We start from the raw sequence: 19,729 nt of genomic DNA on the forward strand, positions 1-19,729 counted from the left end.
GTTACAACTGCAAAGGGTGTGTGTTTGTATGTGTGTGTGAGAGATGCATGCCTGCAAAAGAGGTGTGTGTGTATCTATTTGTGTGTCTGTGTGTACATGTGCGTGTGTGTGAGATGCATATAAAAGAAACACAGAGACAACTAATAAGTAACAACCCAAGTCTAATTTGTCATTCAGACCACAAGAGCTTGGAATTTATTGATTTATTTATTGAAAACATTTGATGTGGAACTCATCGGTTTTGCAGTTTCATGGGTATGTAGAATAGGTATCCATATAGCATCTTGTTATAATAATTTAATTTCCAAGTCTGCATGATTTTACTTTTTCCAATGCAGGAAAAAAAAAACTAAATACATTCAAACCCTTCAGTGTGGGGTTTAGTTTTTGCTCCTGCCTGTTCTTTAATCCTAGTTTAAACGGGTCCCTTGTTACCCCTCCCAACAAACTAGATCATAAAAACATTAACCACATGATTGCTACTGTGATTTGTAAAGCTGAAAATTTTTCCATCCTGCGAGTTCATAAATGCCTTTAATTGTAAAGATTGTTGAAAACATTTAAATGCTCTGGTGACATTATGAAGAACAATTGGCCATAGCAGCTCGTTCTTAACATTTTGTGTATGCTGGAGTCGAATCACATCATAAAGATACCTTCTTTTTTGTAATAATTTTGAAAATGTTCTGTTGCGTCCTAAAACGATCTTCTGAACTGTGGTTCCTCTCCAGCCATAAGAAGTGTCTCGTGGGTAACTTCGTTTTTCCATGTAGCAGATGGCACCTATCATCATCATGCAATACTGAATTTCAATCTGTTGATTTAATATAAATATTGACTGCCAACTTTCCACCATCATTGTATACCACAGCATTCAACTAAGAAATACAGTAAAACGAGCACTAGCCTTCATACAAAAACTAAGAGGGTGTAGTTTTACCTTTCAGTATCCCTTCCCCCATTCTCACCCTCCCATACCATTGTCTACCAGTGGTTCTCAAATTGTGCGTCTGGGACTCACCAGTGGGTCATGACCCAATTTTTGTTACGAAACTGACAGGGCAGATTAGGCTGTGTGCATCAAGGGTTAAACAAGCTGCTCCTGGGGAGGGCCACTGCTGCCCAGTCACCATTATAGCCAAACCCCTTGGCGTTTATAAATCAGGCAGCAGCCTCTAGGGCAGGGGTGTCAAACCTGCTTCATATAGTGGGCCAAATAGCTTTCATGGCACTATGGGCTGGACATCATTAAACAGGAAGTGAACATAAGAACATAAGAACAGCCCCACTGGATCAGGCCATAGGCCCATCTAGTCCAGCTTCCTGTATCTCACAGCGGCCCACCAAATGCCCCAGATGTCATTTAGCAGTGATGTCATTTAGCAGATGGTGGCCAGAAATATGCAGGAACTCATTAGCAGCAAATGACAGAAGAGAAAAAGTGCAAATCTTGTTCATGTTTTCAAGATATGGGAGAGTTTGGCCACCTTTTCAGTAGTGCTGCTTCTGCTATCTGAAGGTATCACTTCACAGCTCAGCAGAAGCAACACTGCAGAAAGCGTGGCTCTAGGACAGACAAATTGTAACGGAGACCTGATAAAGAGCTTCCGAGAGCCACATCTGGCCTCGGGCCTTATGTTTGACACTCCTGCTCTAGGGCCTCTAAAAGGTTTGAGAAACACTGGTCTAACTTATTCTAGACTCTCTCAGGACAAGGGTCCTCATTCTTTGTACAGCAATATGTACATAGATGATACTACATAAACAATGTGTCTTTTTGCTATAATAGGCAGATTTGGTAATGGATAGGTATAACGCAGTGTACACAAGGCAAAATGAGCAATTGCAGTACACTTTACATGTGATTGTGTACAACTTTTTCTTTCAGTGTAGTTATTGCCATGCTGGAAGTATACCATGTATACGGGGCATTAGTCTGTCCCGTCCCCCAAACTTGTTGAGGCAGTGTATTCCAAGAAGGCACTCCTCTTAAAGAGGCTTCCTCTTAATCTGCGTGGTTTTTAAAGCCCCAGCAGCAGTGATGTTCAGTGTCCCTGAAGGACCACACAGGCTATGAATTGGGCTCAGCTGGTAATCAGGAGAAAGCATCAAGAGGAAATGGTGCCTGTGCAAAGCTAGAAAGCTCCTGGGCGAGAAGAAAGGGGTGAGTAGATTCTGCAGCGCTAAGTCTGTGGTCTGCTGCAATGGCCAAAACACACATCATAATCTAGGAGATTTGTGATCAGATCTCCCGATATCATTTTCCTTCACTAAAAGCCACTGTGAGGCCCCTGACTTGGAATGGGACTGTCACACTGGACAAAGATGGGGGGGGGGGGTTACTATCTTTTATTCTTGTTATTGTTTTATTTATTGTTTTCCACAGCTTTTATGGTTTTAAATAATTGTAAGCCTTGAATGGCCTTACCTTACTTTCCTTTCTCTGCCATTTCTCTGACTAAAATCATGCCTCCGCCCCCCCCCGCATCCCACCCCAAAAGGTGCTATTAGTCATGGAGAGGAAAAAAGGAGGTCCAATCAATACAAGTGCCTGACTTTTCTTTTTAATCCCTCCATGATTAATATCAGCTTCGTGAAGTGTGTGTGTGTTGGGGGGGAGGTTTCAAGGAAACATCAAGGAGAAAGGGTTAACCCTGCACTCTAGTACCACAACCTTAATACAAAAGGCCCAACACAGTGAAATAAAATTATATCAGGAGGTCAGTCTTGCTGCTCCTGGGTCACATGTATTTTAGGGGCTAGTGACAGTGGGAGCTTTCCATTGTGGCTTGATGCCTCCACTAACACAAATCCTGCAAGCGTTAGAGAGAATGCATGGTTCAGAGTACGTGGATCAAGATGGTGGTAAGTGGTAAGGCCACTTTCTTCTTTTCTCATATTAGGACTCGTTTTTGTTCATTTCATACAATGAAATCAATACACAAGAGATTCAGCACAGACAAAAGACAGTATTTGTTCACGCAGCAAATAATGAATCAGTGGAATTCACTGCTTCCAAATGTGGTGATGGCACTGGTCTACGTGTCTGCATTCCTGGAGAAGAAATCTCTCAATGGCTACAAGACATGATGGACCTCAAGCCACAGGGAGCCCATCTCTAAATACTAGTTGCTAGGCCTATTGCCTTCACCAGTAGGTGCTGGCAGGTTCCAGAAGAGACTTGGAGAGAGCCAATTGGAGCCAGGGCACCTTGAAGAAAGAACCCAGGCAGTGAGACAACCTTGAGCCTTCTTGCACTGCTTGGGGGAATGAGGGGTGGAGATGGAACTTTGGTGCTAAAAGCAGGCAAGGGTTTCCTTGGAGCGAACCTGTGAGCCGGTGTACTGAGCCAGAATGGAGAAAGGTATTTCAGCGCTCCAAGAGCAAATAACACTGAGACACAAACAAAAAGAGGGCTTACAGCAGAAGGAAGACCTCAAAGCAAACTAGGGATTGCATCAGCAGGGAGGTGAGGGAGGCCAGTGCATCACTCCCATGATGGGCCTTCTCCCATGCAATGGGTGGGGCAGTGCCCTGGGCAGTGGGCGTGGTGATGCACCATTGCCCTGCCCTGTTGGTTTTTAGCTATAACTTTTGATAGAACAGAGATATTTCGACATGGTTTGTTTCATTGCATTCTATATGAAACTACACATTGAACGATATATAACATGATGGTATTACTAAAAAATACCAAGATTTTAAACATTTTGCCCAGTGGTGGTGTGTCGTCGTCCCACCTGGTGCGGCCTGTAGCCTCCTAGTGACACCTCTACCTCAAAACCAACACAGAATGCTTAGAACAAGAAGATCAACATTCCAAACCCAGCATGGAGAACTTGCAGATATAACTGATGCAATATCTGGAGATGTGATCTCCGCTGGTTCAATTTTTTCAGGGGGCCAAGACCACCTCAAAAGTCTGACTGCAGAGCACCAAGTCAGAAGTGCCTGAAAAGATGCACGAGGCAGGTAATCGGCAGAAGGGCTTTTGACTGTAACATTTTTTTGCAGTCCGTAGCAGAAAGCGAGCGGAGCTCATTTGTCCAGGAGCTGCCAGCAGCGAGCAGAGTGTAAAGCTGCCAGAAAAGTCTCAAGGTGGGATAAGAACATGCAAGAGTTGGAGAACATAAGCTATGCTTAGAGGGAGTGCCCAGGAAACATACAAGCTAACACCTGACAGTGAAAAGATTCTGCTTCTACACTTCTCTATCCCGTGTGCATCAGTGGAAGAGAAAGTTCAGGAGGAAAAACTGGAAGTTTGTGTGCCAGAAGGAGGTCAGCCACCAGCAGAAGACATGGTTGAGGCAAAAATCCCTTATAGAATTTGTTGCTCTATATATACCCTGTGAAGGTCTTCATGGGTGGGACTGAGCGGCTACAGTTAGTGCACCCCAGAGGCAAATTCCACTGGAGAGAGAAAACCAGCGGGTAACAGAGACAAAAGATACTAGGAAATCTAGCTGTTTGAGATTTTGGTATGTCCTATGCAAGTGATGGGAACGACAGGCAGAAAGGGGGAATTCAGGGCCCAATCCTATCTTCTTCGAGTGCCGGCACTGAGCTCCAGCACCAGCGCTGGGTGCTGTAAACATACCATAAAGCACATTTGCCTTATGGCAATTGCAAAAGGGCCTCTGGCAGTGTGCAAAGCCTTGTGGTGCTGGTGGGAAGGCTACAGTGGCCTTGCTTGCAGTGATGGTGCTGGACTAGCCCACCAATCCAGGGTAAGGCAACAGGGGAGGTGAAATGGGGTAGATGAAGGGTATAATGAATGGCAACAGGGGCTGGGAGCGGTGGCCACCAAATCCTAACCCAGCTGCCAAAGCCTAAACTTCCTTCCCAGACCCATCACACAGCCTGATTTCAATGGCGCAAAATCCCAGTAAACCCCCCTCTGCACTCTGGAGATTTACCTCCAGAGGAGACATCTATGACTCCCCCGCCCCACCCAAAGAATGCAGCATGAGTCATTTTGGCACAGCTGCATTGGTGTGTGTGTGTGGGGGGGGAGTATAGGATTAGGCTGTTAATCATTTTCCAACAAGTTTCCAAAAGTATCATTTAGAAAGCCAGAAATTTCTTGCAAAAAGAAACCTCATTTTAATTTTTCAGGTCACTGATGACTATAATAAGCATTTAGTATGAATGTTCTTGGTATTTCACATACAACAGCTGAATAATTCCCACAACAAACTGTACAATGATAGAGCATTATTATCATCATGGTATTGCAGACTGGGGGTAGGAAGCCTGGGGGTAGGCAGAAAGTATGTCTTGGCAATGATCGTCTAGTGAGTTTATGGCACAAGTGCACATTGAAGGTGTTCTGTTTCACAGCTCAGTCGCTTAGCCATTGCACTAGTTCTCAGAATCCATACCCACTGCTTGAACTCATACTTGGCCTCCAGTTCTGATGACTGGAAAAACTAACGCAGTGCTCTAATTACACAGGCCTACAAAATTGAGTGTCAGAAAAGTTTCTCCCAAACTTTATGGTGGTTTGATATGAACTTGGGGTGCCGATTCCAAAAATGGCATCCGTTTTGCCCTATCATGTCTAGTTTTGGAGATATAGTATAGCCTCATTAGTGAATGGTTCAAGCAGCTTCCTCATGAGGAAGCCATGGTGTAGGCTTCCTCATGAGGAAGCTGCTTGAACCATTCACTAAAGATGCCATGTCTCCAAAAACTAGACATGATAGGGCAAAACAGATGCCATTTTTGGAACCGGCACCCCAAATATACCCAGGAATTGGTTTAATGTTTAAGGAAGCAAAATGTGTGTTGTCCTGTGTTATTAGTGGCCTTCTGAATTCCAATGGCTGTCCATTTATAGCAACACAAGTGATGAGCTTTGACCACTTGCCAGAATGTGAAAAAAATTGTACCACATTGAAAAAAGGTAGATACTTATTATTTTGAATTAAGTTTCCTTAGAGCACAGCCATATGCACATTTACTCAGTAATAAATCTATTTGAGTTCACTTGGACTTACTCCCAACTAAGTGAGTATAGCATTTCAGCCTTAACTTTTCATTTGCATAAACTATTTGCATAAACTATTCTCAAATAACATCATCTTGTTATGAGAAATCTATGTGCATTACACCTGGCCATGTTGCAAAGTTGATTTGGGGTATCTGATGAAGCAATCAAAATATTACCAGTTCACTATGCAGGCACCTAAAACATGGATTGGATTCTCTTCTGAGGATGGATTGCCCTGGACATGCAAAAACCTTCTTTAGCTGAAGAAACAGTCCCTGATAAAAATTAAAAACGTTCAGTAGCTGGAGTGGTTAACTAGAGATGTTTTGTGCAATATCTCTATCTAGTGACAGGCAGAAGCAATTACACCTTCTTCCTTGTTTTTGTTTTTCTTTTTCTTTATCAAATTAAATCATCCTGAGTCCGTGGAATTAGTCATGAAATGTGAGGACAAATGACTTACTTCTTTTTACCCTGAACTGCCTCGAGGCCAAGGACGAAGGAGGGAATGTACTCTCAAATAAGAAACAGCCATTTTGAGCATATCCACCAGGTTTCATTTCTAGGAGTGAGATAGTGAGTTCTGTGTACTGTCTAAAACAGTGATTTTCAACCTTTTTCATCTCATGGCACACTGACAAGGCACTAAAATGGTTAAGGCACTCCACCAGGTTTTTGACACTTGACAAGGTACACCATGCTGCCAGTGGGGACTCACATCTCCCATAGGCCCTATTAATAAATGACCTTCCCCCAAATTCCTGGGGCGCACCTGTGGACCACTCGCGGCACACCAGTGTGCCACGGCACAGTGGTTGAAAATGGCTGGTCTAGAAGATTGACACATGGAAAAGAAGAAATGGCAGCAGATGAATTGAATCCATTCTGTTGGACCAAACCCATCATGTTGTTAAGATTCTTGTATGACATAAAAATATCTCTTTGTTGAAGTAGATGACCTTGTAGATACCTTCCAACTCTATGATTCTATGATTTTATAACAGAGCAATCAGTGGAAGAACGCTTTTCCCGATAGGAAATTCCACCACCCAGCTACTTTGCTGCTACCAACAAACACACAGGAGCAGAGGCAGTTAAGGTTTCAAAAGGAAAGACTTTACTCACAGTATACAATCATGTGCATCATCTGAGGAATCAGAAATTTCTACAACTTGGGGACCAGAGAGCACTGTTCTCTGTATGGAAGTAAGGTGATGCTCTTCAACAACGGCTGAGCTGATAGAGCCTGGATGTTGCTCCCTCAATGGCCAGGAAAACAGAGAGAGAGAGAGAGAGAGAGAGAGAGAAGGGAAGTTAGATAAAGGATGCATTTCCTATAGGTACCACAGAAGACAAGGAAAAGGGTCTCAGGCATCTGGAGAATACACTGCCCTCCAGAGTCCTGCAGGCAGTGTTGCACCAAGATTCCAATAGAAGTGACATCAGAAGACCTACAAAGACTCAGAAAGACTGCTACCAACCTTCTACAAAACAGTGGGGGTGCACTGATATGCCAAAAATAGACGTGGATGGAGTGGGGAACTGTCGGCTTCCCTCTGCTTGCAGAAAAATGGGTAAAGCATTGGTTTTATATTTTAAAAAGAGATAGGGTTCAGTGCACTTGGAATCCTACCTTCTAAGTCATATGGAATTTGGAGAAATCAGACACTAACAACCCAATCCTATCTAGGGTTTACGCTGACTGATCTCGCAATCCATCAGTGTAAATCCTGGAACAATGGTGCAAAAGTCGGTCCATCGTTCTACTGGCTGTGGCTATTAGGGCAAACTGCTGGAGGCCACACGCGGGTAACAGTAGCCCACTGCAGGGCCTTTGAGAGAATTTTATCAGGGGGTACAGCGTTTCTTTGCAAAGGGGGAGGGGTGAAGCAGAGCAGAGGAGGGTGGTGATGGGAGAGCAGAATAGGGACAGGGAGGGGAAAAACAGGGTGAGGGGAGGGTAGAGACAGCTTGAATAGTCTTTGGAGCCCAGATCTACCCACCCATGTGGCATCAGTAGTGTCCCCAATATCCCCAGTCATGGTAGTGTCCCCAACATGTCTGAGTAGATAGGAAAATGTCAGATCCCAGGAAATTTCTGGGCCCCCTCCTTTGGCTCCTGGGCCCCCCCTTTGGATCCTGGGTCCAGGTACAAATTACCCCCCTCTCCTAGGCCCTGGCCACTAGCAACTCAGCAGGGAGAGCAAGGAGGGATATTGCAGCAGCAGTGCATGTCAAGATCCTACTCTCCTTTTCCTGGCCCGATGTCTCCTGACTCTCCTTGGACTTAACCTAGCTAAATAGCTGGCGTAGGTTTGAAAAGACTCATTAGAGGTTAGGCAGCTTATGGGGAGGAAACTAAAGATTTTTACTAACCTTTCTCAGGCCAGTTGCCCCCCCCCCCCACTATAGCAAGCAGTGCGTGCTCCATGAATGGCACTGCATGCTCTGGGTTGCCAGGGGACAGAATTGGGCTGTAAGTCTGTCAGCCATATCTTGTTTGTATCTTAAGCCAGACAGAAAATGGAATAGCCAGACTTCACTGCCTATGCTCCACAGAATGCAAACACATATTTTTTTTACTAAATACAGATTGCATTTTTACACGTTACTTAGCAAAAAATAGATTGTATTTTGTAAACTGTGAGCCACTCGAAAGCCCACTGATAGATAGATAGATAGATAGATAGATAGATAGATAGATAGATAGATAGATAGATAGATAGATAGATAGATAGATAGATAGATAGATAGATAGATAGATACTGTTTGGCCCATAACTGCACTAAAAGCAACCTTAAGGCTGCAATCACACTTTCCTAGAAGTAAGCCCCATTGAACACAATGGAACTTACTTCTGAGTAGACATGCATTGGATTTTGCTGAATGCCTCACAAGAAAGAGCAAATCCCCCATGCAGTAGATGATTCTAATTTGGGGTTTTGATTCCCTTCCATGGGTTGAATGAGAATGACGATCAGAAAACATCTCTCTGAAGCAACTCTCTAGGGTTGAGAAATCTCTGAGCTGTAAAAGCAACAACGAAGCAAAATATGTTAAGGAAAGATTAAGTCCCAAAGTCCAAGTAGTTGCTTGCAAGGCTCTAAAACTCTCACAGATGCCTGTTTTCTTTATAACGGAGTCCTTGTTGTGTGTTCCTTCACTCCCCACCCTCCGCTGCTCCCTTTCTCTCTACGAGATGATGCTGAGTGCCAGCAAAGTCCCTCAATCGTGTCATAACTGTCCTTTTTAATTCATCGCAGGGTCTATTTATAGCTTGAAACAACTGCTTCCTAAAAATGGAGTTCTTAATGACACCAGAGCCGGGCCAAGCTATGTAAGGTATCCAGGGTTTGGTCTCCCAGCTTCTCCTGTCTGTCTTTTTGCCTTTGTCTTCCAACAAGGATTGCTTGTTTGCTCGGGCTGCTTCCCAGTGGCCTCAGTTGATCTACTGGCTCTATCGGAAAGCCGAGGGGAGCAAACTGGCACCCAGAGAGCTGAATTTCTGCAGCCCTTTCTATTGGAATCCCTCCTTCTTACCCTAATTAAAGAAGCAATATGGGCTTCCCAGTGAAAGCAGCTTTCTGGCTTCTGGCAGGGTTTGCAGTGCTTACCTGCTGCAGGGCAGAAGAAGGACTGGACTTTCCGACCTACGATGGGAAAGATCGAGTGACCGACCTGAGTGAGAAGAACTACAAGCAGGCCCTGAAGAAGTACGACATGCTTGCCGTGCTGCTCCATGAGCCTGTGGCCTCCGACAAAACCTCTCAGAGGCGCTTCCAGATGACTGAGATGGTTCTGGAGGTAAGTGCAGCTGCACATTGCATGCATCTATAGTCCTGCCGTGGTCAGCTCTGCAGGGGCATGGTGCACTTGGGATGCACTGGGAGGAAATGATAATCAGTCAATCAAAGAAACAAACAGGTTTCTTCAAAATGAGCATTTGAGAAAAGTATGTATGCAGATTTACATACAAATCTGAACCTCTCTGGTCTAAAAGTTTCTTGGCAATCATCCTTCCCGGAATTGATACATGTTTTCAGAAGAAGGCCCCCTGCCTCTGGACTTAACCACTCAATTTTTTCCCCCTTTATAACCCAAAATGAAAAACATCAGGGAGATTCAGTAGACCAGGTATCTAAGCTTGCTCAGTTCTCAGAACATTCATAGGGACTAGCAACTCCAAAAGGAACTCAGAACTAATTTTCCTGAACACTTTTTATTTATTTTTTTAATCAAAGTAGTTCTTCCATTGACTACCTGGAAACCAATCTTCTGTCCCACCAGTGCTAACAGAAATCCTTTATTAAACAAAGCTGAAGAAAGCTTCCATTACTTAAAAGCCAATATAGTCTGTGCCAGGACCAGATTCCTTTTTCTTGGTTGAAGCAGGGATGCCTAGAGATCTCTTTGCAGCCTGCCATTCATTTTTTTATTGTAAACATCTCTTCTGAGTCAAAAAGATTAACTCTGTGATGAAAGGGTTCTCGTACTAATGAGCAAAATGAAATACTGTTTGCAACTGAATACAAAGGCATTGTAGTTGGAAGGGAAATATCTAGAGGAGATTTTGGAGCGGGAAAAACATCTTTGGCATCCTGAGTCCTCAGTAAAAGCCAAGCTCAGGGTCAAACAGGACATACCATACACTACAATACTTAACATTTTTATAGGACTTTCAGATGGCACTTCACCCATATTATCCTGATGCCCTTAAAACAACCTGTAAGGGAAGTAAGTAATATGATCTCCATATTGCAGTTGGGGAGGTTGAGAAGGGTGGGCTTGGCTAAGGGCATTAGGGAGTTTATGGCAGAGATGAGATGTAAACCAGGGGAGTCCTGATTCCCAGTGCTATCTCTTAGGTGCTATGAACACCATTCATGAACTTTTCAGAAGCACTGGAAGTGACTTTTTTCTCATTACAAAGAGCTATGTGGCCTGATCCTGATTGAGACCATGGTACACATGGAAGGGGAGGTCAGCCATTTCCCTTTGTGCAGATTTTCCTACTCAAATCAATGCTTCAGGTGGCTGTTTACCCCTGAAGTGGTTATTTGCCACACAGTTTAAGCAAGCGCCTTTAGCCTAGGGAGGATGATTTTTGTTGGGAAAGTCTCATGTGGGAGAAGGGTTAACTTCCTTCTTCCTAAGTGCTGTGATCCCAATCCGGATCAGCCCCCTCTGGTTGTTTTAGTGGCAGAGATGTCATTCTGGTGGCAAGCAGGCCTCTCAAATGTGAATGTAGGGGCATGCTTGGTTTTACCCAAGGGGGAAAGGCCATAGGTCCTTGCATAACAACAGCTATATAAAACCATAGGCCAAAAGACAGGTGACAGAGTCCTAGCTGGAGACAATATTCCCACAGCTACTTGCACTCTCAGATAAGGAAGCATAGAGAAGCCACTCCAAGCTGTTGCATTCCCACCTTCCTGTACCTCACAATAGTCTCTTGGAGGGAACACAATAATAGATGCTGATGTCCCAAAAACAAGAAAAGCAGGTATGGTCAAAAGAGGAAAAAGTACCTCTTCCTGTCATCACCATTTGGGGGACTATACTAGATCTAAATGTAACCTCTTGGATAGTGAATGATGCAGTCAGACTATGAGAAAACTACTAGCCAGGTGAGCCTCAATCTACAGTATATACTGTACCTGTAAATCATCAGTACCTGAAAAGCAGCCTTACCTAGGGAGAAGAGCATGTGAGAAGCCAGTGCACCCATCCCAACCCTCCACAAGCCCCATGTGTCATTTCTCTCCCTTAAAATCTGTTTTTCATATCTTTTAAGTTGGCATGCCTGTTTGTTAGCTGCCTTTATGGAAAGATGGGACATAAAGATTTTAAAATAATTTCCAAACTAGAGAAATAATTGGGGTCAAAACACATGTTCCACACACTACATAACATGGAAAGGAAGGTTTGATTTTAGGTTTTTTTGTTTTGTTTAATAGCAGCCAGAGAGCTACTGGTTTTCACTGGAAGGGGTCTCTCTCTCTCTCTCTCTCTCTCTCTCTCTCTCTGTGCAGATATATATACATGTACACATACACACACATATTCTCTCTCTGAGTGTGTGTGTGAATAGAGAGAGAGACAGAGAGAGCATGTGTGTAGAGCATATGGTGGAGGAGACTTGATTGGGATCAGAGCCACAGTGGGGCAAGTCTTAAAGGCCCCCTACACCCTGCCACAGCTCCGCTCTGGTTCATGCCCCTGCAGCTGCTATTTTAAAAAGACAAAAGTAAAACCCTATGTTATACACTCCATGTACTGTAATGTGTACTTTGACTCTAAGGCTGCAATTCTGTCTGTGTTTACTTTGGAGTAAGTTTTATTGAATTCAGTGGGGCTTACTTCTGAATCGATATGGATAGGATTGTGTATTAACAGTATTTATATACCGCTTTTCAACGAAAAGTTCACAAAGCGGTTTACAGAGAAAAATCAAATAACTAATGGCTCCCTGTCCCAAAAGGGCTCACAAACTAAAAGATGCAAAAGAACGCCAGCAGTCAGCCACTAGAACAGACACTGCTGGGGTTTACGTGACACTATAAGACGTTTACGTGTCTCAAAGTATTGCTAGCTATCTGAGATGAGATTCCTTTAGTGGTCTGTGATGAGTCAAGACACTTTCTGTAAGGTGCCCAAATCAAGAGCTGGGAGAAAACCGACTCCACATATTTTGCTTTTTTCTATTATCAGGAAGGTGCACATGACTGCCAAGTCTCTCCCAGAGAGTCCCTTCTGGGGTTACCTCTCCACCAGCAGGAGGGAGAGATCTCAGCTCATGCTCCAGGAATGCTGCCTGCAGGCATCCGGGACACACAATGGTGGGCTGACCTGCACATCGATTGGCTCTTTGGAGGCTTCACAAAAGGTTTCATATAGATGGGCTGGATCATATTTTTAACTGGGCTGAGGATTCCTAATTTTAGCGACCTTAAGCCAACAAGCATCTCCAGCCCTGTGAACTAATAAGGAGACCTTGCTGAACTCTGGAGCCCTTCCTAAGGTCTTGTTTCTGCACCCCATTACGAAAATATTAAGAGAGCCAGAAATCAGAAGGATTCCATTTGCATGTGGACTGGAGAATGGATCCACCTGGTGTTGCAATCCTATGCATACTGACTTGGGCATTAGTTCCATTGAGTTCAGTGGCATTTATTTTTGAGTAAAAATGCACAGGTTCATACTACAAATCTCATCTGTACAGACAAGAGGCAGATGCGGCTGCAACTCTTTGCATTAGAGATATAGTCAATCGGACAGACAATAGAAAGATCGCTAGTCAGCTGGTCAATCACTAGTCAGCTGGTGTGTATACTGGCTTAGTTCCGAGGAGACCCATTGGAGGCCAGGCAGCCTACAGGGAGGTAAGTAAAAAAGATTTTGAATTAACCCTTCCAGGCTGTCTGGTCACTCCCCACTCACCACCTGCACCACAGCATGCAGAGCTGAACTAGTTTGTTCAATGAAGTACTTTTCAAAGTACTGTAGAAAGAAAGCCACTGCCTTGTGGCTACATCCAGTTATGGAAAAGGCTTCAGGAGTCAACCTCGAGGCAAAATTCGGAGCCGGAGTTCCTGGCTGAACACAGTCACGTTCTGGCAACTCCTGCGACGCCGCTGGATCCAACCTTATTGCCCTCTGCCTTTCCATTGGACCATATCAGCGACGTGGAGAGGGGGGATTTGCTGCATGGGAAACAGTCTATCCTCCATATCTACTTTACCCAAACTTCGCGCACTGGGGAGGACACTCTGTTCCAGAACCACCATACCATAGTCTTCCGAGACTGAAGGATGCCAACTAGCTAGAAAGAAAGGGCATCATATTGGGCATGGCTACATAGCAGACTTAAATTGGTTTAACAGTCCTCTCTTCCAAGGGAATCCTGGGAGCCTTAGTTCTGGGGAAAATTAGTATTCAGAAGACATGTACAAAAGAGGTATCTGTTTCATTTGAAAACCAGGCAGAAAGCAATAGCAGAGGCCACCTCAGCATATCATGCAAAGCATCAGTTCCTCATCAAACAGCTGGCCTTCCCCCTCCTCCTCTTCCTGTAGTCCAGTTTCTCCCCATGAAGTTTACAATCTATCCTGAGGGATAGATTCACATCAGTAGAGGGATAGAGCTGTGGACTGAAAATATTTTCTTGAGGTTCTTAGCAAGAAAGCACCTTGGTTGACTGAGAGAGCATTTCAGTCTCCTTGAATTAACTGTTGGCCTGTTATAATGTTGGGTGGGCAGGCATCACTGTACGCATAAAAAGGCTCCACAAAAGTAGCTCTACCAAATCACAAAAAATTGTTTAAAAGAACTTTGCAAGAGCATTAGGAAGCATCATGCACACAGATTGTTTCCACTTAAATTTCATGTTTTGTTGTCTTCTGTTGGCTAGTTCTGAGATGCAAAACTGAAGGTGCAATCCTAACCAACTTTCCAGCACTAAAGTAAGGGCAATGCAACTCTGAGGTAAGGGAACAAACATTGCCTTACCTTGAGGAGGCCTCTGGGACTGCCCCCCAACTGCAGGATTCAGCACATGCCCCGTTGGCATCACTATGCCAGTGCTGGAAAGTTGGCTAAAAGACTGAGAATGTACACAATTTTCTAAAAAAATTTAATTTAATTTTTCTTAGACCCTTGATGCATTTCTTGACCCTGCTAGCTCTGCCCACTCTCAATATCTTCCTCTGCACAGAAATGCAGCTTTCCATATATACTCATGTATAAGTCAAAAATTGATCCTGAAAACATAGGTTGACTTATACATGGGTCAATGCAGTGAATGCAGCTTCTAGGAGCAGCTGCCTGGTGAGGTGGGGGTGGGACTGGACTGAGAAGCAGGACATGTGGGGTAGGAAAAAAAGAGCAATTTTAGTTGCCACTAATTGTTCTGAGGCAGCAACAGAAAGCAAACAAAAAAAGGGGCCATTTAAGCCTCATCTCCAAACAGAAAGAGACGTTAAGGCGCTTATGGAAATTGTAATTTGTATGAGGGCTGCTGCTATCAAACTGCAGCACTGTACAGTACTCCTCAGAAAGCCCACAACTGCCGTAAGCATCTTCATCTCCCTTCTTGTTTGGAAAGAAGCTCAAATGGCTTCTTTTTTTCTTTTTGGCTTTTTGCTACTGCTTCAGGACAATTCTTGGTAAGTCGTTTTCAAAGAATTTCACACACTCCTAAGTGTGTTCCATAAGAATTTCCCATAAGCTTTATCCCCTGACTTATCCTGGGGTCATAGAAATTTCATTTTTTGGGTGAAAGACCTACCCTTTACTTATCTGTGAGATTGACATACTCATATTTGCTATAACTTTGGCCAGGAGAGGAGAGACAAGACAACACTTTTCAAGGGAAAGGCAGCCTTGGAAACTGGAAGGATAGTGGAGGGAAGGACAGCTTAAAGTTTTCCTTTCCTGCCATTTTCCCACTCACAATTGCCTCTCCCAGCTGATTTTGCACCCTTGGGAGGAAGATATGGGGAATTTCCACTTCTTTTTTCCTCATGGGGGGCGGATGATTTTGATCAATATTTGCAGAGAGGATCCCTTTAAGCATTCCTTTGATCATCACCCTGCCAATCAGCCAGTAGCATAGTGTGGCTGCTTCTCAGTTAAAATTAAATAAAGACTTTGGAAGACTGTACACCTGTCTCCAGTGTAACATCAAGTTGGACATGATTTTGCCAGCTGCCTGTTAACCGAAATCTACAAGACGAGCACAAACACAAGATAAGACAGGAGGCAAGATAATCAGAAACACATTACAGTACACATTACCTATCCTACACATTATGTTATCCTCTGTTGTGGTGGTTGGCACATTAAGGGCCCGATCCTGAAACCGGCACACTGGCTCACTGCTGGTGCGCAGTGTCACAAACATGCCGTAAGGTACACCTGCGACACATACTGCCTGGCCAGCGCTGATGCTGAGCCAGCGCCAGGCAGAGGATGGGCAACTACTGCCCAGAGTTCTGGGCAAGTACCGGGTGGTGGAGAGGTAAGTGGGGATGTGGGGGGAAGTCGGGAAGAAGGTGTGGTGGGGGAGGAAGCAGGACAGGAGGGAGGCATGACAGGCGGAGCTCAGCTCTGCTGAATATAAAGCCCTGCCTTGGGCCTTGTGGCCCAACATGAGTCTCCCTTATGCTGTACCGGCTACTTTACTTAAGGGGCTACTTTCTTTTCCTTGAGGAGTTACTTTCCTTACTTGGGGGAAGGAGATGAATGTCCCCTTCCCCCAAGAACAGGGGTCTCCAAACATTTTGGCCAGAGGGCCACATCTAATATCTGGCGTGGTGTTGAGGGCCAGAAAAAAAATTTAGATATAAAATTTAGATAAATAAATTAGAGATGGAATTTAGATGAGTGAATAAATGAATGGACGGGTTCATTCATTCAACTTCTCTGGCCCTCAGAACACCCTCCAGACACAACCAGAACACAGCTCAGGTCATGTTCAGTTGAGTGGGCCAGAGGCTTTCAAGGGAGAAGAGGCTGACTGCGGGCCGGATAAAGGCTTGCCACGGGCCGCTTCTGGCCCCCAGACCGGGGTTTGGAGACCCCTGCCCAAGAAGCTGGCAACAGCTGCCCATCACACTTAGGATCCCACAGCAGCCCTGCGTGCCAGGCAACTCAGGACTGGGCTGTAACAGAACTTGGAAAAGAGAGCTTAGCCACTCTAAAAAGGTAGGGTAATGTAATTCTGTCAATATTACAATAAAGGGTTGAATCTGAATGGTGGCACTAAACAGCCCCTAAAATTCTACAAGCAAGGAAAAAATGCAACTTCTTTCATTAGGAAAAATTATGCATGTTATCAAGTTACAAAACCTTGCATTGGCAAGATTTTATTTAGGTCCAAAACTGCCAGAGGTACAGGGATGGATGCAGCTGTGAGAGAAGACCAATAAGTATAAGGCAGAATAAAAGATTAGATAGATGGATAAAATAACTTGAAAAAACCACAGAATAACAGTTAATAGTAGTTGTACTCACAATACAGAAAGCATTAAAAATCAATTTAAAAAGAAAAATCACCAAAGTTAAGGAAAAGTAAAAACAATAATATCTAAAGGGGTCACTGAACTTTTAGAGATTAGATGGCTCAGATGGAAACTGCTTAGGTAGAAGAAAGGTAATGTATCAAGGGCCAGATGGGAGGAGTATAAAACATATCAATGCCATCATATTTTCATTGTTTTGCAGAAAGTCAAAGACGCCATGTGACATATAAAAGGAAACCAAACGGCCATTGTGTCCCAGGTTTATGTTGCTCCCTTGGAAGCTTTTCTCAGGAATCGTAAGGACTAGTGCAGTGGTTCCCAAACTGTGGGTCGGGACCCACTGGTAGGTTGCAACCTGATTTTTGGTGTGTCGCCAAAGGATGATGGAAAGATCAGATAACTAATTGCCTCAAGCCCCGAGGCAATTCAAAAACCAAGTACTGTAGCTGCTAATTATCCCTCAAAGAGCTCAGCGACTGCAGTTTGCAAGCTTGTGTAAATATAGGGAGACAAGTGTTTGAGGGTCTTTTTCTGGTTATTATAAATAAGTAATTAAGAGCCCGATCTGATGCATGTCTACCCAGATGTAAGTCCCATTATAGTAAATTGGGCTTACTACCTGGAAAGTGTGAATAGGTCTAACCAGGTCTACTTACCAAGTCCTATTTTGTTCATTGGGGCTTACTCTCAGGAAACTGTGGTTAGGATTGCAGCCTAACAGCCCAATCCTATTCACACTTTCCTGGGAGTTAGCCCCATTGACTGTAATGGCACTTACTTCTGAGTAGACATGCATAGGTTGGGCTGTAAGTCTGGTAAACCTAGGTGGGTCCCAACAGAGCGTCATTTTAAAAAGTGGGTCCCGGTGCTAAAAAGTTGGGGAACCACTGGTCTAGAGGCTTGCTATATATGTTCTGGAAATTAAGAGCTGAGATTCTCAGAAAGCAAAATATGACAACAAATCCTGTACCTGTCCTTCCTTTTTTCCACACGTCTTGGGGGTGATTTTCAAACTACTTATTCTAATTAAAGCCCATACTGGAAAATATTGTGCAATGGCCACACAAATGTATCAGCTTCCTGATGCTGATACATGCTAATTGCAGCATCTGTAATTTTTCATATGGGTGGCAGATGTACCCTAGCCCATATACAAGATCAAGCGCTTCAGTCATTTCCCACAATGTACTTAACGAGTCCAAGTGGTACTTGACCTTTGAATGTGCAACTGGAAAAAAAGGCAGAGGTGAGTTCTGAAATTATATTTGTAGGCATGGTATGGAGTTCTTCCCATTCCCAAAATACAGAACACAGTGTGGCTATTGTATGTCCAAGTGTCCTAAGACAACTGTCAGTGCAATTTTAGGCAAGTTTACTCAGAAGTAAGTGGGGCTTACTCTCAGGAAAGTGGATACAAGATTGCAGCCGGTGTTAGCCGTTCATATGTTCTGCTTCCCTGACATAATTAGCCATCTTCATTTCAGAAAGCATTATATAATGACTAATGGATTAACTCTTTTGGCGAGAGTCCATTGTACAGTATGTGTTAAAACTGAGGCTGTGTCATTTTCTAGGCCACCCAGTTACCGTGTACAAAGCTGTCTGTCATTATCTAACAATTCTTTCCCGTCATCTAACATTTCAACAAAGACCTAGACCACTGTTATGGGGAGGGCACATAACAGAACCCCCACCCCAAAGAAGAAACCAGCTTTGTGGCTGGCATTTGTTATCTCCGTCTGCCTCCTGGGCCTTTCCCAGCACTCTCAGCTGCAGGCTATTTATAGCAAAGATTTAAAGCATGCTGCACATTGATGGGAGTGGAGTGATTGTGTTCAACAAGCCCAGAGACAGAGATCTGGTGTAGTGTGGGTGGGCCTCAATATCAAATGGAACAGTTATGTGTGTGATTGAGCCTTCCTTGATCTAGGCTATTACTATATTTGTAGAGCCCTGGGTTGGAGAATGACTGGGTGTCCATTCCAAGACTTAAATTGGACAGATGGAGCAGAGAGGATTCTGAAAAGGAGCATACTGTCTGTTTTTGACTAACTGCAGAGAAGGAAATTCAGCAGTAAAGTCTACATAGTGTTAAAGTCATTTTTAAGAGTTCCTGCTGCTCTGCAGGGGATGACTACCTTTATTTACCATTAACTATAAAGGGACTGACTTCTGAGTAGACTGGCAGGCAGGTATCCTCCTGGGCGTTGAGGGGACACTCTCTAAACACCTTCCAGGGAGTCAGTCCCATTAACTATAAAGGGACTGACTTCTGAAAAAAATAAGACCTACCCTGAAAATAAGACCTAGTGTGTTTTTTTGAGCCAAAAAAATATAAGACTGTCTTATTTTCGGGAAAACACGGTATTTCAACCCTGGGGACCTAGCTAGCCAAGTATTCTTATAACCATATACTTACCAAACAACAATTATCCAGATTTATTGGGAGTGGATCCGTGACAGCAATTCAACTTTATAAAGGTGGTACAGTTTCAGTATCCCTTATCTAAAATGCATTGAACCAGAAGTGTTTCAGATTTCAGATTTTTTAAAATTATTTTGGAATATTTATGTATACATGATGAGATAAGAACATAAGAACATAAAAACAGCCCCACTGGATCAGGCCATAGGCCCATCTAGTCCAGCTTCCTGTATCTCACAGCGGCCCACCAAATGCCCCAGGGAGCACACCAGATAACAAGATACCTCATCC

General features: G+C 43.9%; 1 protein-coding gene and 1 long non-coding RNA gene across 3 annotated transcripts in view; one reads left to right on the forward strand and one right to left on the reverse strand.

Annotated features, from left to right (window-relative positions):
• Positions 1–244: 244 nt before the first annotated feature.
• Positions 245–9,196, reverse strand: LOC136642114 (uncharacterized). 2 transcript variants are annotated; one of them, XR_010793963.1, is made up of 4 exons: positions 9,109–9,189; positions 8,848–9,019; positions 7,118–7,252; positions 245–814 (listed from the first exon to the last, which is right to left on the reverse strand). It is a non-coding gene; the product is annotated as an uncharacterized lncRNA (long non-coding RNA). The 2 variants fall into 2 exon arrangements; XR_010793962.1 differs by having other exon boundaries at positions 8,848–9,196.
• A 143-nt stretch (positions 9,197–9,339) lies between these two features.
• LOC136642113 (calsequestrin-2) overlaps positions 9,340–19,729 on the forward strand; it is a 38,731-nt gene continuing 28,341 nt past the window's right edge. The window contains exon 1 of the mRNA XM_066618346.1: positions 9,340–9,796. Within this exon, the coding sequence (XP_066474443.1) occupies positions 9,551–9,796 (246 nt within the window). The 5' untranslated portion in view covers positions 9,340–9,550. The remainder of the gene's footprint in view (positions 9,797–19,729) is intronic.

Source organism: Tiliqua scincoides, chromosome 2 (assembly GCF_035046505.1).
Source record: "Tiliqua scincoides isolate rTilSci1 chromosome 2, rTilSci1.hap2, whole genome shotgun sequence".
NCBI lineage: Eukaryota > Metazoa > Chordata > Lepidosauria > Squamata > Scincidae > Tiliqua > Tiliqua scincoides.